Source organism: Petromyzon marinus, unplaced genomic scaffold (genome assembly GCF_048934315.1).
Source record: "Petromyzon marinus isolate PM22_M1 ecotype Great Lakes invasive population unplaced genomic scaffold, UKy_Petmar_22M1.pri1.0 PM_Scaffold_376, whole genome shotgun sequence".
Taxonomy (NCBI): domain Eukaryota; kingdom Metazoa; phylum Chordata; class Hyperoartia; order Petromyzontiformes; family Petromyzontidae; genus Petromyzon; species Petromyzon marinus.
In genome coordinates this window covers 33,241-59,309 of record NW_027423364.1, presented here as the reverse complement: position 1 = coordinate 59,309, position 26,069 = coordinate 33,241, and the positions used below count along the sequence as shown (strand labels likewise).

Below are 26,069 nucleotides of genomic sequence, written 5' to 3'. Positions count from 1 at the left end.
GAGACTCACAGAGAGAGACTCACAGAGAGACTCACAGAGACTCAGAGGAGAAGGCCATCAGCCGGTGTGGTGGTCGAGGTGATGGTGATGATGGTGTTGGTGATGGTGATAGTGGTGGTGATGGTGATAGTGGTGGTGATGGTGGTGGTGGTGATGATGATGGTGGTGATGGTGGTGGTGATGATGATGGTGATGATGGTGGTGATGTTGGTGATGATGGTGGTGGTGACGGTGGTGGTGACGCTGGTGGTGATGGTCATGATGGTGGTGATGGTGGTGATGATGGTGATGATGATGGTGGTGATGGTGGTGATGATGGTGGTGGTGGTGATGATGGTGGTGATGGTGGTGATGGTGGCGGTAATGGTGATGATGATGGTCGTGGTGGTGATGGTGATGGTGGTGATGGTGGTGATTGTGATGATGGTGGTGATGGTGGTGATTGTGATGATGGTGGTGATGGTGGTGATGATGATGATGGTGGTGAATGTGATGATGATGGTGATGGTGGTCGTGGTGGTGATGGTGGTGGTGATGGTGATGATGATGGTGGTGGTGATGGTGATGATGGTGGTGGTGGTGGTGATGGTGGTGGTGATGATGGTGGTGGTGGTGGTGATGGTGGTGATGGTGATGATGATGGTGGAGGTGGTGGTGATGGTGGTGATGGTGATGATGGTGGTGATGGTGGTGGTGGTGGTGATGATGATGATGGTGGTGGTGATGATGATGGTGATGGTGGTGGTGATGATGATGGTGGTGGTGATGGTGGTGATGGTGATGATGGTGATGATGGTGGTGGTGATGGTGGTGATTATGATGATGATGGTGGTGATGGTGATGGTGGTGATGGTGGTGGTGGTATTGGTGATGATGGTGGTGATGGTGGTGATGATGGTGGTGGTGGTGATGGTGATGATGGTGGTGATGGTGGTGATGGTGGTGTTGATGGTGTTGATGGTGGTGATGGTGGTGATGGTGATGGTGGTGGTGATGATGGTAGTGATGGTGGTGATGGTGTTGCTGGTGATGGTGGTGATGATGGTGATGGTGGTGATGGTGGTGATGGTGGTGATGGTGGTGGTGGTGATGGTGGTGGTGATGGTGATGGTGGTGATGGTGGTGATGGTGATGGTGGTGATGATGATGATGGTGGTGATGATGATGGTGGTGATGGTGGTGATGATGATGGTGATGATGATGGTGGTGATGGTGGTGATGATGATGGTGATGATGATGGTGGTGAGGATGATGGTGGTGATGATAATGGTGGTGATGGTGGTGATGATGATGGTAGTGATGATGATGGTGGTGATGGTAGTGATGGTGATGGTGGTGATGGTGGTTATGGTGATGGTGGTGATGGAGGTCCATCAGCCAGTGTGGTTAGCCCAGCTAGGGAAGGTGTCCAGGCTGAACATTGCTCTGCCCCACGTGTTGATGGCCAACGTCACGGTCGCTACGCCAATCAGATTCACTCCCAAGCCGCTCTTGATCTACGCACACAGACACAGACAAAGGTCCCCCAGGTAGCCTCTAGCAGGGCTGTAGGGGCAAGTGCAGTCACACACAGACACGGACAAAGGTCCCCCAGGTAGCCTCTAGCAGGGCTGTAGCGGCAAGTGCAGTCACACAGACACAGACAAATGTCCCCCAGGTAGCCTCGAGCAGGGCTGTAGCGGCAAGTGCAGTGACACACAGACACAGGCAAAGGTCCCCCAGGTAGCCTCTAGCAGGGCTGTAGGGGCAAGTGCAGTCACACACAGACACAGACAAATGTCCCCCAGGTAGCCTCCAGCAGGGCTGTAGGGGCAAGTGCAGTCACACACAGACACTGGCAAAGGTCACCCAGGTAGCCTCTAGCAGGGCTGTAGGGGCAAGTGCAGTCACACACAGACACAGACAAAGGTCCCCCAGGTAGCCTCTAGCAGGGCTGTAGGGGCAAGTGCAGTCACACACAGACACAGACAAAGTTCCCCCAGGTAGCCTCTAGCAGGGCTGTAGGGGCAAGTGCAGTCACACACAGACACGGGCAAAGGTCCCCCAGGTAGCCTCTAGCCGGGCTGTAGGGGCAAGTGCAGTCACACAGACACAGACAAAGGTCCCCCAGGTAGCCTCTAGCAGGGCTGTAGGGGCAAGTGCAGTCACACACAGACAGACAAAGTTCCCCCAGGTAGCCTCTAGCAGGGCTGTAGGGGCAAGTGCAGTCACACACAGACACAGACAAAGTTCCCCCAGGTAGCCTCTAGCAGGGCTGTAGGGGCAAGTGCAGTCACACAGACAAAGGTCCCCCAGGTAGCCTCTAGCAGGGCTGTAGGGGCAAGTGCAGTCACACAGACACAGACAAAGGTCCCCCAGGTAGCCTCCAGCAGGGCTGTAGGGGCAAGTGCAGTCACACACAGACACAGACAAAGGTCCCCCAGGTAGCCTCTAACAAGGCTGTAGGGGCAAGTGCAGTCACACACAGACACAAAGTTACCCCAGGTAGCCTCTAGCAGGGCTGTAGGGGCAAGTGCAGTCACACACAGACAAAGGTCCCCCAGGTAGCCTCCATCAGGGCTGTAGGGGCAAGTGCAGTCACACAGACACAGACAAAGGTCCCCCAGGTAGCCTCCATCAGGGCTGTAGGGGCAAGTGCAGTCACACACAGACAAAGGTCCCCCAGGTAGCCTCCAGCAGGGCTGTAGCGGCAAGTGCTGTCACACACAGACACAAAGTTACCCCAGGTAGCCTCTAGCAGGGCTGTAGGGGCAAGTGCAGTCACACAGACACAGACAAAGGTCTCCCAGGTAGCCTCTAGCAGGGCTGTAGGGGCAAGTGCAGTCACACAGACACAGACAAAGTTACCCCAGGTAGCCTCTAGCAGGGCTGTAGGGGCAAGTGCAGTCACACACAGACACAAAGGTCCCCCAGGTAGCCTCAAGCAGGGCTCTAGGGGCAAGTGCAGTCACACAGACACAGACAAAGGTCCCCCAGGTAGCCTCTATCAGGGCTGTAGGGGCAAGTGCAGTCACACAGACACAGACAAAGGTCCCCCAGGTAGCCTCTAGCAGGGCTGTAGGGGCAAGTGCAGTCACACAGACACAGACAAAGCTCCCCCAGGTAGCCTCCAGCACGGCTGTAGGGGCAAGTGCTGTTAGTTGTAGCGAGTAGCACTACCTATGATGTACACACAGACAAAGATGATGACATTGATGATGATGACGACGTCGATGATGATGACGATGACGATGATGATCATGAGGATGACGACGATGATGATGATGACGATAATGATGACGATGATGATGATGACGACGATGATGACGATGATGACGATGATGATGATGATGATGACAATGATGATGACGATGATGACGATGATGACGATGATGATGACGATGACGACGATGACGACGATGATGATGACGATGATGATGATGATGACACTGACAGTGATGACGATGATGATGACGATGATGATGACGATGATGATGATGACGATGATGATGACCATGATGATGGCGATGACAATGACGACGATGACGATGATGACGATGATGATGATGATGACACTACAGTGATGATGACACTTACAGTGATGATGACGATGATGATGATGGTGATGACACTGACAGTGATGATGACGATGACGACGATGACGATGATGATGTTGACACTGACAGTGATGATGATGACGATGATGATGACGATGATGATGATGACGATGATGATGACCATGATGATGACGATGAAAATGACGACGATGACGATGATGATGATGATGAAGATGATGATGACGATGATGACGATGACGATGATGATGACACTACAGTGATGATGACACTTACAGTAATGATGACGATGATGATGACACTGACAGTGATGATGACGATGACGACGATGACGATGATGACGATGATGATGATGATGACGATGATGATGACACTGACAGTGATGATGACGATGATGATGACACTGACAGTGATTACGATGAAGATGATGACGATGATGATGATGATGACGATGATGATGACACTGACAGTGATGATGACGATGATGATGACACTGACAGTGATTACGATGATGATGATGATGATGACGATGACGATGGTGATGATGATGACGATGATGACGACGATGACGATGACGATGATGACGATGACAATGATGATGACGATGATGATGACGATGATGACGATGACGATGATGATAACGATGACAATGATGATGACGATGATGATGACGATGACGATGATGACACTGACAGTGATGATGACGATGACGACGATGACGATGATGATGACGATGAGGATGATGATAATGATGACACTGACAGTGATGATGATGACGATGATGATGACGATGATGATGATGACGATGATGATGACCATGATGATGACGATGACAATGACAACGATGATGATGATGATGAAGATGATGATGACGATGATGACGATGCCGATGATGATGACACTACAGTGATGATGACACTTACAGTGATGATGACGATGATGATGACACTGACAGTGATGATGACGATGACGACGATGACGATGATGATGATGATGATGACGATGATGATGACACTGACAGTGATGATGACGATGATGATGACACTGACAGTGATTACGATGATGATGATGATGACGATGACGATGGTGATGATGATGACGATGATGACGACGATGACGATGATGATGATGACGATGACAATGATGATGACGATGATGACGATGACGATGATGATGACGATGATGACGATGACGACGATGATGACGATGATGACGATGACGACGATGATGACGATGATGATGACGATGACAATGATGATGACGATGATGATGACGATGATGATGATGATGACGATGATGATGACACTGACAGTGATTACGATGACGATGATGACGATGGTGATGATGATGACGATGACGACGATGATGACGATGATGATGACGATGACAATGATGATGACGATGATGATGACGATGATGATGATGATGACGATGATGATGACACTGACAGTGATTACGATGACGATGATGACGATGGTGATGATGATGACGATGATGACGATGATGATGGCGATGACAATGATGATGACGATGATGATGACGATGATGATGATGATGACGATGATGATGACACTGACAGTGATTACGATGACGATGATGACGATGGTGATGATGATGACAATGATGACGATGACGATGATGATGACGATGACGATGACGACGACGACGATGACGACAATGATGACGATGATGATGACGATGACAATGATGATGACGATGATGATGACGATGATGATGATGATGACGATGATGATGACACTGACAGTGATGATGACGATGATGATGACACTGACAGTGATTACGAAGATGATGATGATGATGACGATGACGATGGTGATGATGATGACGATGATGACGACGATGACGATGATGACGATGACGATGATGATGACGATGATGACGATGACGACGATGATGACGATGATGACGATGATGATGACGATGACAATGATGATGACGATGATGATGACGATGATGATGATGATGACGATGATGATGACACTGACAGTGATTACGATGACGATGATGACGATGGTGATGATGATGACGATGATGACGATGATGATGATGATGACGATGATGATGACGATGATGATGACGATGATGATGACACTGACAGTGATTACGATGACGATGATGACGATGGTGATGATGATGACGATGATGACGATGACGATGATGATGACGATGATGATGATGATGACGATGATGATGACACTGACAGTGATTACGATGACGATGATGACGATGGTGATGATGATGACGATGATGACGATGATGATGACGATGATGATGACGATGATGATGATGATGACGATGATGATGACACTGACAGTGATTACGATGACGATGATGACGATGGTGATGATGATGACGATGATGACGATGACGATGATGATGACGATGATGATGACGATGATGATGACACTGACTGTGATTAAGATGACGATGATGACGATGGTGATGATGATGACGATGATGACGATGACGATGATGATGACGATGATGACGATGACAATGATGATGACGATGATGATGACGATGATGATGACGATGATGATGATGATGATGACGATGATGATGACACTGACAGTGATGATGACGATGACACTGACAGTGATTACGATGATGATGATGACGATGACGATGGTGATGATGATGACGATGATGACGACGATGACGATGATGATGATGACGATGACAATGATGATGACGATGATGATGACGATGATGATGACGATGGTGATGATGACGATGACGACGATGATGATGATGATGACGATGACAATGATGATGATGATGATGACGATGATGATGATGATGATGACACTGACAGTGATGATGACGATGATGATGACACTGACAGTGATTACGAAGATGATGATGATGATGACGATGACGATGGTGATGATGATGACGATGATGACGACGATGACGATGATGACGATGACGATGATGATGACGATGATGACGATGACGACGATGATGACGATGATGATGACGATGACAATGATGATGACGATGATGATGACGATGATGATGATGATGACGATGATGATGACACTGACAGTGATTACGATGACGATGATGACGATGGTGATGATGATGACGATGATGACGATGATGATGATGATGACGATGATGATGACGATGATGATGACGATGATGATGATGATGATGACGATGATGATGACACTGACAGTGATTACGATGACGATGATGACGATGGTGATGATGATGACGATGATGACGATGACGATGATGATGACGATGATGATGATGATGACGATGATGATGACACTGACAGTGATTAAGATGACGATGATGACGATGGTGATGATGATGACGATGATGACGATGACGATGATGATGACGATGATGACGATGACAATGATGATGACGATGATGATGACGATGATGATGACGATGATGATGACGATGATGATGACGATGATGACGATGATGATGATGACGATGATGATGACACTGACAGTGATGATGACGATGATGATGACACTGACAGTGATTACGATGATGATGATGATGACGATGACAATGATGATGATGATGACGATGATGATGATGATGATGACACTGACAGTGATGATGACCACCACCATGTCCACGACGTGAAGGTGCCCGTAGGAGAAGACGATGACGATGGTGATGACACTGACAGTGACGATGATGATGACACTGAAAGTGACGATGATGATGACACTGACAGTGACGATGATGATGACACTGACAGTGATGATGATGATGACACTGACAGTGACGATGATGATGACACTGACAGTGACGATGATGATGACACTGACAGTGATGATGACACTGACAGTGACGATGATGATGACACTGACAGTGACGATGATGATGACACTGACAGTGACGATGATGATGACACTGACAGTGACGATGATGATGACACTGACAGTGACGATGATGATGACACTGACAGTGACGATGATGATGACACTGACAGTGACGATGATGATGACACTGACAGTGACGATGATGATGACACTGACAGTGACGATGATGATGACACTGACAGTGATGATGATGATGATGACACTGACAGTGACGATGATGATGACACTGACAGTGACGATGATGATGACACTGACAGTGACGATGATGATGACACTGACAATGACGATGATGATGATGACACTGACAGTGACGATGATGATGACACTGACACTGACAGTGGTGATGACACTGACAGTGACGATGATGATGACACTGACAGTGACGATGATGATGACACTGACAGTGACGATGATGATGACACTGACAGTGACGATGATGATGACACTGACAGTGACGATGATGATGACACTGACAGTGATGATGATGATGACACTGACAGTGACGATGATGATGACACTGACAGTGACGATGGTGATGACACTGACAGTGACACTGACAGTGATGATGACACTGACAGTGACGATGGTGATGACACTGACAGTGACACTGACAGTGATGATGAACCTCCCACCATGTCCACAACGTGGAGGTGCCCGTAGGAGAAGACGATGGTGATGACACTGACAGTGATGATGATGATGATGATGACACTGACAGTGACGATGATGATGACACTGACAGTGATGATGATGATGATGATGACACTGACAGTGACGATGATGATGATGACACTGACAGTGATGATGATGATGATGACACTGACAGTGACGATGATGATGACACTGACAGTGATGATGATGATGATGACACTGACAGTGATGATGATGATGATGACACTGACAGTGATGATGATGAACCTCCCACCATGTCCACAACGTGGAGGTGCCCGTAGGAGAAGACGATGGTGATGACGATGATGATGACACTGACAGTGACGATGATGATGACACTGACAGTGACGATGATGATGACACTGACAGTGACGATGATGATGACACTGACAGTGACGATGATGATGACACTGACAGTGACGATGATGATGACACTGACAGTGATGATGATGATGACACTGACAGTGACGATGATGATGACACTGACAGTGACGATGATGATGACACTGACAGTGACGATGATGATGACACTGACAGTGATGATGATGATGACACTGACAGTGACGATGATGATGACACTGACAGTGACGATGATGATGACACTGACAGTGACGATGATGATGACACTGACAGTGATGATGATGATGACACTGACAGTGATGATGATGATGGCACTGACAGTGACGATGATGATGACACTGACAGTGATGATGATGATGACACTGACAGTGACGATGATGATGACACTGACAGTGACGATGATGATGATGATGACACTGACAGTGACGATGATGATGACACTGACACTGACAGTGGTGATGACACTGACAGTGACGATGATGATGACACTGACAGTGACGATGATGATGACACTGACAGTGACGATGATGATGACACTGACAGTGACGATGATGATGACACTGACAGTGATGATGATGATGACACTGACAGTGACGATGATGATGACACTGACAGTGACGATGGTGATGACACTGACAGTGACACTGACAGTGATGATGACACTGACAGTGACGATGGTGATGACACTGACAGTGACACTGACAGTGATGATGAACCTCCCACCATGTCCACAACGTGGAGGTGCCCGTAGGAGAAGACGATGGTGATGACACTGACAGTGATGATGATGATGATGATGACACTGACAGTGACGATGATGATGACACTGACAGTGATGATGATGATGATGACACTGACAGTGACGATGATGATGATGACACTGACAGTGATGATGATGATGATGATGACACTGACAGTGACGATGATGATGACACTGACAGTGACGATGATGATGACACTGACAGTGATGATGATGATGACACTGACAGTGACGATGATGATGACACTGACAGTGACGATGATGACACTGACAGTGATGATGATGATGATGACACTGACAGTGACGATGATGATGACACTGACAGTGACGATGATGATGACACTGACAGTGACGATGGTGATGACACTGACAGTGACAGTGATGATGACACTGACAGTGACGATGATGATGACACTGACAGTGATGATGACACTGACAGTGACGATGATGATGACACTGACAGTGATGATGACACTGACAGTGACGATGATGATGACACTGACAGTGACGATGATGATGACACTGACAGTGACGATGATGACACTGACAGTGATGATGATGATGACACTGACAGTGACGATGATGATGACACTGACAGTGACGATGATGATGACACTGACAGTGACGATGGTGATGACACTGACAGTGACAGTGATGATGACACTGACAGTGACGATGATGATGACACTGACAATGATGATGACACTGACAGTGACGATGATGATGACACTGACAGTGACGATGATGATGACACTGACAGTGACAATGACGATGATGATGACACTGACAGTGACGATGATGATGATGACACTGACAGTGACGATGGTGATGACACTGACAGTGACAATGACGATGATGATGACACTGACAGTGATGATGATGATGATGACACTGACAGTGACGATGATGATGATGACACTGACAGTGATGATGATGATGACACTGACAGTGACGATGATGATGACACTGACAGTGATGATGATGATGATGATGACACTGACAGTGATGATGATGATGATGACACTGACAGTGATGATGATGAACCTCCCACCATGTCCACAACGTGGAGGTGCCCGTAGGAGAAGACGATGGTGACGATGATGATGACACTGACAGTGACGATGATGATGACACTGACAGTGATGATGATGATGACACTGACAGTGACGATGATGATGACACTGACAGTGACGATGATGATGACACTGACAGTGACGATGATGACACTGACAGTGATGATGATGATGATGACACTGACAGTGACGATGATGATGACACTGACAGTGACGATGATGATGATACTGACAGTGACGATGGTGACGACACTGACAGTGACAGTGATGATGACACTGACAGTGACGATGATGATGACACTGACAGTGATGATGACACTGACAGTGACGATGATGATGACACTGACAGTGATGATGACACTGACAGTGACGATGATGATGACACTGACAGTGACGATGATGATGACACTGACAGTGACGATGATGACACTGACAGTGATGATGATGATGACACTGACAGTGACGATGATGATGACACTGACAGTGACGATGATGATGACACTGACAGTGACGATGGTGATGACACTGACAGTGACAGTGATGATGACACTGACAGTGACGATGATGATGACACTGACAATGATGATGACACTGACAGTGACGATGATGATGACACTGACAGTGACGATGATGATGACACTGACAGTGACAATGACGATGATGATGACACTGACAGTGACGATGATGATGATGACACTGACAGTGACGATGGTGATGACACTGACAGTGACAATGACGATGATGATGACACTGACAGTGATGATGATGATGATGACACTGACAGTGATGATGATGATGACACTGACAGTGACGATGATGATGATGACACTGACAGTGACGATGATGATGACACTGACAGTGATGATGACACTGACAGTGACGATGATGATGCCACTGACAGTGATGATGACACTGACAGTGACGATGATGATGACACTGACAGTGACGATGATGATGACACTGACAGTGACGATGATGACACTGACAGTGATGATGATGATGACACTGACAGTGACGATGATGATGACACTGACAGTGACGATGATGATGACACTGACAGTGACGATGGTGATGACACTGACAGTGACAGTGATGATGACACTGACAGTGACGATGGTGATGATGATGACAGTGACGATGATGATGACACTGACAGTGACGATGATGATGACACTGACAGTGATGATGATGATGATGACACTGACAGTGACGATGATGATGACACTGACAGTGATGATGATGATGATGATGACACTGACAGTGATGATGATGATGATGACACTGACAGTGATGATGATGAACCTCCCACCATGTCCACAACGTGGAGGTGCCCGTAGGAGAAGACGATGGTGACGATGATGATGACACTGACAGTGACGATGATGATGACACTGACAGTGACGATGATGATGACACTGACAGTGACAGTGATGATGACACTGACAGTGACGATGATGATGACACTGACAGTGATGATTACACTGACAGTGACGATGATGATGACACTGACAGTGATGATGACACTGACAGTGACGATGATGATGACACTGACAGTGACGATGATGATGACACTGACAGTGACGATGATGACACTGACAGTGATGATGATGATGACACTGACAGTGACGATGATGATGACACTGACAGTGACGATGATGATGACACTGACAGTGACGATGGTGATGACACTGACAGTGACAGTGATGATGACACTGACAGTGACGATGATGATGACACTGACAATGATGATGACACTGACAGTGACGATGATGATGACACTGACAGTGACGATGATGATGACACTGACAGTGACGATGGTGATGACACTGACAGTGACAGTGATGATGACACTGACAGTGACGATGATGATGACACTGACAGTGATGATGATGATGACACTGACAGTGACGATGATGATGACACTGACAGTGACGATGGTGATGACACTGACAGTGACACTGACAGTGATGATGACACTGACAGTGACGATGGTGATGACACTGACAGTGACACTGACAGTGATGATGAACCTCCCACCATGTCCACAACGTGGAGGTGCCCGTAGGAGAAGACGATGGTGATGACACTGACAGTGATGATGATGATGATGACACTGACAGTGACGATGATGATGACACTGACAGTGATGATGATGATGATGACACTGACAGTGACGATGATGATGATGACACTGACAGTGATGATGATGATGATGACACTGACAGTGACGATGATGATGACACTGACAGTGATGATGATGATGATGACACTGACAGTGATGATGATGATGATGACACTGACAGTGATGATGATGAACCTCCCACCATGTCCACAACGTGGAGGTGCCCGTAGGAGAAGACGATGGTGACGATGATGATGACACTGACAGTGACGATGATGATGACACTGACAGTGATGATGATGATGACACTGACAGTGACGATGATGATGACACTGACAGTGACGATGATGATGACACTGACAGTGACGATGATGATGACACTGACAGTGACGATGATGATGACACTGACAGTGACGATGATGATGACACTGACAGTGACGATGATGATGACACTGACAGTGACGATGATGATGACACTGACAGTGACGATGATGATGACACTGACAGTGACGATGATGATGACACTGACAGTGACGATGATGATGACACTGACAGTGATGATGATGATGACACTGACAGTGACGATGATGATGACACTGACAGTGACGATGATGATGACACTGACAGTGACGATGATGATGACACTGACAATGACGATGATGATGATGACACTGACAGTGACGATGATGATGACACTGACACTGACAGTGGTGATGACACTGACAGTGACGATGATGATGACACTGACAGTGACGATGATGAGGACACTGACAGTGACGATGATGATGACACTGACAGTGACGATGATGATGACACTGACAGTGATGATGATGATGACACTGACAGTGACGATGACGATGATGACACTGACAGTGACGATGATGATGACACTGACAGTGATGATGATGATGATGACACTGACAGTGACGATGATGATGATGACACTGACAGTGACGATGATGATGATGACACTGACAGTGATGATGATGATGATGACACTGACAGTGACGATGACGATGATGACACTGACAGTGACGATGATGATGATGATGACACTGACAGTGACGATGATGATGACACTGACAGTGACGATGACGATGATGACACTGACAGTGATGACGATGATGATGACACTGACAGTGACGATGACACTGACAGTGACGATGATGATTATGACACTGACAGTGACGATGATGATGACACTGAAAGTGACGATGATGATGACACTGACAGTGACGATGATGATGACACTGACAGTGACGATGATGATGACACTGACAGTGACGATGATGATGACACTGACAGTGACGATGATGATGACACTGACAGTGACGATGATGATGACACTGACAGTGACGATGATGATGACACTGACAGTGACGATGATGATGACACTGACAGTGACAGTGATGATGACACTGACAGTGACGATGATGATGACACTGACAGTGATGATGACACTGACAGTGACGATGATGATGCCACTGACAGTGATGATGACACTGACAGTGACGATGATGATGACACTGACAGTGACGATGATGATGACACTGACAGTGACGATGATGACACTGACAGTGATGATGATGATGACACTGACAGTGACGATGATGATGACACTGACAGTGACGATGATGATGACACTGACAGTGACGATGGTGATGACACTGACAGTGACAGTGATGATGACACTGACAGTGACGATGGTGATGATGATGACAGTGACGATGATGATGACACTGACAGTGACGATGATGATGACACTGACAGTGATGATGATGATGATGACACTGACAGTGACGATGATGATGACACTGACAGTGATGATGATGATGATGATGACACTGACAGTGATGATGATGATGATGACACTGACAGTGATGATGATGAACCTCCCACCATGTCCACAACGTGGAGGTGCCCGTAGGAGAAGACGATGGTGACGATGATGATGACACTGACAGTGACGATGATGATGACACTGACAGTGACGATGATGATGACACTGACAGTGACAGTGATGATGACACTGACAGTGACGATGATGATGACACTGACAGTGATGATTACACTGACAGTGACGATGATGATGACACTGACAGTGATGATGACACTGACAGTGACGATGATGATGACACTGACAGTGACGATGATGATGACACTGACAGTGACGATGATGACACTGACAGTGATGATGATGATGACACTGACAGTGACGATGATGATGACACTGACAGTGACGATGATGATGACACTGACAGTGACGATGGTGATGACACTGACAGTGACAGTGATGATGACACTGACAGTGACGATGATGATGACACTGACAATGATGATGACACTGACAGTAACGATGATGATGACACTGAAAGTGACGATGATGATGACACTGACAGTGACGATGGTGATGACACTGACAGTGACAGTGATGATGACACTGACAGTGACGATGATGATGACACTGACAGTGATGATGATGATGACACTGACAGTGACGATGATGATGACACTGACAGTGACGATGGTGATGACACTGACAGTGACACTGACAGTGATGATGACACTGACAGTGACGATGGTGATGACACTGACAGTGACACTGACAGTGATGATGAACCTCCCACCATGTCCACAACGTGGAGGTGCCCGTAGGAGAAGACGATGGTGATGACACTGACAGTGATGATGATGATGATGACACTGACAGTGACGATGATGATGACACTGACAGTGATGATGATGATGATGACACTGACAGTGACGATGATGATGATGACACTGACAGTGATGATGATGATGATGACACTGACAGTGACGATGATGATGACACTGACAGTGATGATGATGATGATGATGACACTGACAGTGATGATGATGATGATGACACTGACAGTGATGATGATGAACCTCCCACCATGTCCACAACGTGGAGGTGCCCGTAGGAGAAGACGATGGTGACGATGATGATGACACTGACAGTGACGATGATGATGACACTGACAGTGATGATGATGATGACACTGACAGTGACGATGATGATGACACTGACAGTGACGATGATGATGACACTGACAGTGACGATGATGATGACACTGACAGTGACGATGATGATGACACTGACAGTGACGATGATGATGACACTGACAGTGACGATGATGATGACACTGACAGTGACGATGATGATGACACTGACAGTGACGATGATGATGACACTGACAGTGACGATGATGATGACACTGACAGTGACGATGATGATGACACTGACAGTGATGATGATGATGACACTGACAGTGACGATGATGATGACACTGACAGTGACGATGATGATGACACTGACAGTGACGATGATGATGACACTGACAATGACGATGATGATGATGACACTGACAGTGACGATGATGATGACACTGACACTGACAGTGGTGATGACACTGACAGTGACGATGATGATGACACTGACAGTGACGATGATGAGGACACTGACAGTGACGATGATGATGACACTGACAGTGACGATGATGATGATGATGACACTGACAGTGATGATGATGATGACACTGACAGTGACGATGACGATGATGACACTGACAGTGACGATGATGATGACACTGACAGTGATGATGATGATGACACTGACAGTGACGATGATGATGATGATGACACTGACAGTGACGATGATGATGATGACACTGACAGTGATGATGATGATGATGACACTGACAGTGACGATGACGATGATGACACTGACAGTGACGATGATGATGATGATGACACTGACAGTGACGATGATGATGACACTGACAGTGACGATGACGATGATGACACTGACAGTGATGACGATGATGATGACACTGACAGTGACGATGACACTGACATTGACGATGATGATTATGACACTGACAGTGACGATGATGATGACACTGACAGTGACGATGATGATGACACTGACAGTGACGATGATGATGACACTGACAGTGACGATGATGATGACACTGACAGTGACGATGATGATGACACTGACAGTGACGATGATGATGACACTGACAGTGACGATGATGATGACACTGACAGTGACGATGATGATGACACTGACAGTGACGATGATGATGACACTGACAGTGACGATGATGATGACACTGACAGTGACGATGATGATGACACTGACAGTGACGATGATGATGACACTGACAGTGATGATGATGACACTGACAGTGACGATGATGATGACACTGACAGTGACGATGATGATGACACTGACAGTGACGATGATGATGATGACGATGACGATGACACTGACAGTGATGATGATGATGACACTGACAGTGACGATGATGATGACACTGACAGTGACGATGATGATGATGATGACGATGACGATGACACTGACAGTGATGATGATGATGACACTGACAGTGACGATGACGATGACACTGACAGTGATGATGATGATGACACTGACAGTGACGATGATGATGACACTGACAGTGATGATGATGATGACACTGACAGTGACGATGATGATGACACTGACAGTGACGATGATGATGATGACACTGACAGTGACGATGATGATGACACTGACAGTGATGATGATGATGATGACACTGACAGTGACGATGATGATGACACTGACAGTGACGATGATGATGACACTGACAGTGACGATGATGATGACACTGACAGTGACGATGATGATGACACTGACAGTGACGATGATGATGACACTGACACTGACAGTGATGATGATGATGATGACACTGACAGTGACGATGATGATGACACTGACAGTGACGATGATGATGATGACGATGACGATGACACTGACAGTGATGATGATGATGACACTGACAGTGACGATGACGATGACACTGACAGTGATGATGATGATGACACTGACAGTGACGATGATGATGACACTGACAGTGACGATGATGATGACACTGACAGTGACGATGATGATGACACTGACAGTGACGATGATGATGACACTGACAGTGACGATGATGATGACACTGACAGTGATGATGATGATGATGACACTGACAGTGACGATGATGATGACACTGACAGTGATGATGATGATGATGACACTGACAGTGATGATGATGATGACACTGACAGTGATGATGATGAACCTCCCACCATGTCCACAACGTGGAGGTGCCCGTAGGAGAAGACGATGGTGACGATGATGATGACACTGACAGTGACGATGATGATGACACTGACAGTGATGATGATGATGACACTGACAGTGACGATGATGATGACACTGACAGTGACGATGATGATGACACTGACAGTGACGATGATGACACTGACAGTGATGATGATGATGATGACACTGACAGTGACGATGATGATGACACTGACAGTGACGATGATGATGACACTGACAGTGACGATGGTGATGACACTGACAGTGACAGTGATGATGACACTGACAGTGACGATGATGATGACACTGACAGTGACGATGATGATGACACTGACACTGACAGTGATGATGACACTGACAGTGACGATGATGATGACACTGACAGTGATGATGACACTGACAGTGACGATGATGATGACACTGACAGTGACGATGATGATGACACTGACAGTGACGATGATGACACTGACAGTGATGATGATGATGACACTGACAGTGACGATGATGATGACACTGACAGTGACGATGATGATGACACTGACAGTGACGATGGTGATGACACTGACAGTGACAGTGATGATGACACTGACAGTGACGATGATGATGACACTGACAATGATGATGACACTGACAGTGACGATGATGATGACACTGACAGTGACGATGATGATGACACTGACAGTGACAATGACGATGATGATGACACTGACAGTGACGATGATGATGATGACACTGACAGTGACGATGGTGATGACACTGACAGTGACAATGACGATGATGATGACACTGACAGTGATGATGATGATGATGACACTGACAGTGACGATGGTGATGACACTGACAGTGACAATGACGATGATGATGACACTGACAGTGATGATGATGATGATGATGACACTGACAGTGACGATGATGATGATGACACTGACAGTGATGATGATGATGATGACACTGACAGTGACGATGATGATGACACTGACAGTGATGATGATGATGATGACACTGACAGTGATGATGATGATGATGATGACACTGACAGTGATGATGATGAACCTCCCACCATGTCCACAACGTGGAGGTGCCCGTAGGAGAAGACGATGGTGACGATGATGATGACACTGACAGTGACGATGATGATGACATTGACAGTGATGATGATGATGATGACACTGACAGTGACGATGATGATGACACTGACAGTGACGATGATGATGACACTGACAGTGACGATGATGACACTGACAGTGATGATGATGATGATGACACTGACAGTGACGATGATGATGACACTGACAGTGACGATGATGATGACACTGACAGTGACGATGGTGATGACACTGACAGTGACAGTGATGATGACACTGACAGTGACGATGATGATGACACTGACAATGATGATGACACTGACAGTGACGATGATGATGACACTGACAGTGACGATGATGATGACACTGACAGTGACAATGACGATGATGATGACACTGACAGTGACGATGATGATGATGACACTGACAGTGACGATGGTGATGACACTGACAGTGACAATGACGATGATGATGACACTGACAGTGATGATGATGATGATGACACTGACAGTGATGATGATGATGACACTGACAGTGACGATGATGATGATGACACTGACAGTGACGATGATGATGACACTGACAGTGACGATGATGAACCTCCCACCATGTCCACGACGTGGAGGTGCCCGTAGGAGAAGACGATGGTGATGACGATGATGATGACACTGACAGTGACGATGATGATGACACTGACAGTGACGATGATGATGACACTGACAGTGACAGTGATGATGACACTGACAGTGACGATGATGATGACACTGACAGTGATGATTACACTGACAGTGACGATGATGATGACACTGACAGTGATGATGACACTGACAGTGACGATGATGATGACACTGACAGTGACGATGATGATGACACTGACAGTGACGATGATGACACTGACAGTGATGATGATGATGACACTGACAGTGACGATGATGATGACACTGACAGTGACGATGATGATGACACTGACAGTGACGATGGTGATGACACTGACAGTGACAGTGATGATGACACTGACAGTGACGATGATGATGACACTGACAATGATGATGACACTGACAGTGACGATGATGATGACACTGACAGTGACGATGATGATGACACTGACAGTGACGATGGTGATGACACTGACAGTGACAGTGATGATGACACTGACAGTGACGATGATGATGACACTGACAGTGATGATGATGATGACACTGACAGTGACGATGATGATGACACTGACAGTGACGATGGTGATGACACTGACAGTGACACTGACAGTGATGATGACACTGACAGTGACGATGGTGATGACACTGACAGTGACACTGACAGTGATGATGAACCTCCCACCATGTCCACAACGTGGAGGTGCCCGTAGGAGAAGACGATGGTGATGACACTGACAGTGATGATGATGATGATGATGACACTGACAGTGACGATGATGATGACACTGACAGTGATGATGATGATGATGACACTGACAGTGACGATGATGATGATGACACTGACAGTGATGATGATGATGATGATGACACTGACAGTGACGATGATGATGACACTGACAGTGATGATGATGATGATGACACTGACAGTGATGATGATGATGATGATGACACTGACAGTGATGATGATGAACCTCCCACCATGTCCACAGCGTGGAGGTGCCCGTAGGAGAAGACGATGGTGACGATGATGATGACACTGACAGTGACGATGATGATGACACTGACAGTGATGATGATGATGACACTGACAGTGACGATGATGATGACACTGACAGTGACGATGATGATGACACTGACAGTGACGATGATGATGACACTGACAGTGACGATGATGATGACACTGACAGTGACGATGATGATGACACTGACAGTGACGATGATGATGACACTGACAGTGACGATGATGATGACACTGACAGTGACGATGATGATGACACTGACAGTGACGATGATGATGACACTGACAGTGACGATGATGATGACACTGACAGTGATGATGATGATGACACTGACAGTGACGATGATGATGACACTGACAGTGACGATGATGATGACACTGACAGTGACGATGATGATGACACTGACAATGACGATGATGATGATGACACTGACAGTGACGATGATGATGACACTGACACTGACAGTGGTGATGACACTGACAGTGACGATGATGATGACACTGACAGTGACGATGATGATGACACTGACAGTGACGATGATGATGACACTGACAGTGACGATGATGATGATGACACTGACAGCGATGATGACGATGACACTGACAGTGACGATGACGATGATGACACTGACAGTGACGATGATGATGACACTGACAGTGATGATGATGATGACACTGACAGTGACGATGATGATGATGACACTGACAGTGACGATGATGATGATGACACTGACAGTGATGATGATGATGATGATGACACTGACAGTGACGATGACGATGATGACACTGACAGTGACGATGATGATGATGATGACACTGACAGTGACGATGATGATGACACTGACAGTGACGATGACGATGATGACACTGACAGTGATGACGATGATGATGACACTGACAGTGACGATGACACTGACAGTGACGATGATGATTATGACACTGACAGTGACGATGATGATGACACTGACAGTGACAATGATGATGACACTGACAGTGACGATGATGATGACACTGACAGTGACGATGATGATGACACTGACAGTGACGATGATGATGACACTGACAGTGACGATGATGATGACACTGACAGTGACGATGATGATGACACTGACAGTGACGATGATGATGACACTGACAGTGATGATGATGATGACACTGACAGTGACGATGATGATGACACTGACAGTGATGATGATGACACTGACAGTGACGATGATGATGACACTGACAGTGACGATGATGATGACACAGACAGTGACGATGATGATGATGACGATGACGATGACACTGACAGTGATGATGATGATGACACTGACAGTGACGATGATGATGACACTGACAGTGACGATGATGATGATGATGACGATGACGATGACACTGACAGTGATGATGATGATGACACTGACAGTGACGATGACGATGACACTGACAGTGATGATGATGATGACACTGACAGTGACGATGATGATGACACTGACAGTGATGATGATGATGACACTGACAGTGACGATGATGATGACACTGACAGTGACGATGATGATGATGACAGTGACAGTGACGATGATGATGACACTGACAGTGATGATGATGATGATGACACTGACAGTGACGATGATGATGACACTGACAGTGACGATGATGATGACACTGACAGTGACGATGATGATGACACTGACAGTGACGATGATGATGACACTGACAGTGACGATGATGATGACACTGACACTGACAGTGATGATGATGATAATGATGACACTGACAGTGACGATGATGATGACACTGACAGTGACGATGATGATGATGACGATGACGATGACACTGACAGTGATGATGATGATGACACTGACAGTGACGATGACGATGACACTGACAGTGATGATGATGATGACACTGACAGTGACGATGATGATGACACTGACAGTGACGATGATGATGATGACACTGACAGTGACGATGATGATGACACTGACAGTGACGATGATGATGATGACACTGACAGTGACGATGATGATGACACTGACAGTGATGATGATGATGATGACACTGACAGTGACGATGATGATGACACTGACAGTGAAGATGATGATGACACTGACAGTGATGATGATGATGACACTGACAGTGACGATGATGATGACACTGACAGTGACGATGATGATGATGATGACACTGACAGTGACGATGATGATGACACTGACAGTGACGATGATGATGATGACGATGACGATGACACTGACAGTGATGATGATGATGACACTGACAGTGACGATGACGATGACACTGACAGTGATGATGATGATGATGACACTGACAGTGACGATGATGATGACACTGACAGTGACGATGATGATGATGACACTGACAGTGACGATGATGATGACACTGACAGTGACGATGATGATGATGATGACACTGACAGTGACGATGATGATGACACTGACAGTGATGATGATGATGATGACACTGACAGTGACGATGATGATGACACTGACAGTGATGATGATGATGACACTGACAGTGACGATGATGATGACACTGACAGTGACGATGATGATGATGACACTGACAGTGACGATGATGATGACACTGACAGTGACGATGATGATGATGATGACCTCCCACCATGTCTACGACGTGGAGGTGCCCGTAGGAGAAGACGATGGCGTTGGTGATGATGATGACACTGACAGTGACGATGATGATGACACTGACAGTGACGATGATGATGACACTGACAGTGACGATGATGATGACACTGACAGTGACGATGATGATGACACTGACAGTGACGATGATGATGACACTGACAGTGACGATGATGATGACACTGACAGTGACGATGATGATGACACTGACAGTGACAGTGACGATGACGATGACGACGATGATGATGACACTGACAGTGATGATGATGATGACACTGACAGTGACGATGATGATGACACTGACAGTGACGATGATGATGACACTGACAGTGACAGTGACGATGACGATGACGACGATGATGATGACACTGACAGTGATGATGATGATGATGACACTGACAGTGACGATGATGATGACACTGACAGTGACGATGATGATGATGACGATGACGATGACACTGACAGTGATGATGATGATGACACTGACAGTGACGATGACGATGACACTGACAGTGATGATGATGATGACACTGACAGTGACGATGATGATGACACTGACAGTGACGATGATGATGATGACACTGACAGTGACGATGATGATGACACTGACAGTGACGATGATGATGATGACACTGACAGTGACGATGATGATGACACTGACAGTGATGATGATGATGACACTGACAGTGACGATGATGATGACACTGACAGTGAAGATGATGATGACACTGACAGTGATGATGATGATGACACTGACAGTGACGATGATGATGACACTGACAGTGACGATGATGATGATGACACTGACAGTGACGATGATGATGACACTGACAGTGACGATGATGATGATGACGATGACGATGACACTGACAGTGATGATGATGATGACACTGACAGTGACGATGACGATGACACTGACAGTGATGATGATGATGATGACACTGACAGTGACGATGATGATGACACTGACAGTGACGATGATGATGATGACACTGACAGTGACGATGATGATGACACTGACAGTGACGATGATGATGATGACACTGACAGTGACGATGATGATGACACTGACAGTGATGATGATGATGATGACACTGACAGTGACGATGATGATGACACTGACAGTGATGATGATGATGACACTGACAGTGACGATGATGATGACACTGACAGTGACGATGATGATGATGACACTGACAGTGACGATGATGATGACACTGACAGTGATGATGATGACACTGACAGTGACGATGATGATGACACTGACAGTGACGATGATGATGACACAGACAGTGACGATGATGATGATGACGATGACGATGACACTGACAGTGATGATGATGATGACACTGACAGTGACGATGATGATGACACTGACAGTGACGATGATGATGATGATGACGATGACGATGACACTGACAGTGATGATGATGATGACACTGACAGTGACGATGACGATGACACTGACAGTGATGATGATGATGACACTGACAGTGACGATGATGATGACACTGACAGTGATGATGATGATGACACTGACAGTGACGATGATGATGACACTGACAGTGACGATGATGATGATGACAGTGACAGTGACGATGATGATGACACTGACAGTGATGATGATGATGATGACACTGACAGTGACGATGATGATGACACTGACAGTGACGATGATGATGACACTGACAGTGACGATGATGATGACACTGACAGTGACGATGATGATGACACTGACAGTGACGATGATGATGACACTGACACTGACAGTGATGATGATGATAATGATGACACTGACAGTGACGATGATGATGACACTGACAGTGACGATGATGATGATGACGATGACGATGACACTGACAGTGATGATGATGATGACACTGACAGTGACGATGACGATGACACTGACAGTGATGATGATGATGATGACACTGACAGTGACGATGATGATGACACTGACAGTGACGATGATGATGATGATGACACTGACAGTGACGATGATGATGACACTGACAGTGACGATGATGATGATGACACTGACAGTGACGATGATGATGACACTGACAGTGATGATGATGATGATGACACTGACAGTGACGATGATGATGACACTGACAGTGAAGATGATGATGACACTGACAGTGATGATGATGATGACACTGACAGTGACGATGATGATGACACTGACAGTGACGATGATGATGATGACACTGACAGTGACGATGATGATGACACTGACAGTGACGATGATGATGATGACGATGACGATGACACTGACAGTGATGATGATGATGATGACACTGACAGTGACGATGACGATGACACTGACAGTGATGATGATGATGATGACACTGACAGTGACGATGATGATGACACTGACAGTGACGATGATGATGATGACACTGACAGTGACGATGATGATGACACTGACAGTGACGATGATGATGATGATGACACTGACAGTGACGATGATGATGACACTGACAGTGATGATGATGATGATGACACTGACAGTGACGATGATGATGACACTGACAGTGATGATGATGATGACACTGACAGTGACGATGATGATGACACTGACAGTGACGATGATGATGATGACACTGACAGTGACGATGATGATGACACTGACAGTGACGATGATGATGATGATGATGACCTCCCACCATGTCTACGACGTGGAGGTGCCCGTAGGAGAAGACGATGGCGTTGGTGATGATGATGACACTGACAGTGACGATGATGATGACACTGACAGTGACGATGATGATGACACTGACAGTGACGATGATGATGACACTGACAGTGACGATGATGATGACACTGACAGTGACGATGATGATGACACTGACAGTGACGATGATGATGACACTGACAGTGACGATGATGATGACACTGACAGTGACAGTGACGATGACGATGACGACGATGATGATGACACTGACAGTGATGATGATGATGACACTGACAGTGACGATGATGATGACACTGACAGTGACGATGATGATGACACTGACAGTGACAGTGACGATGACGACGATGATGATGACACTGACAGTGATGATGATGATGACACTGACAGTGA

At 46.3% G+C, this 26,069-nt stretch overlaps 1 protein-coding gene across 1 annotated transcript in view; it reads right to left on the bottom strand.

Moving 5' to 3' along the window:
• Positions 1-1,366: 1,366 nt before the first annotated feature.
• LOC142923265 (Na(+)/citrate cotransporter-like) overlaps positions 1,367-26,069 on the bottom strand; it is a 49,442-nt gene continuing 24,739 nt past the window's right edge. The window contains exon 4 of the mRNA XM_076064299.1: positions 1,367-1,496. Within this exon, the coding sequence (XP_075920414.1) occupies positions 1,374-1,496 (123 nt within the window). The 3' untranslated portion in view covers positions 1,367-1,373. The remainder of the gene's footprint in view (positions 1,497-26,069) is intronic.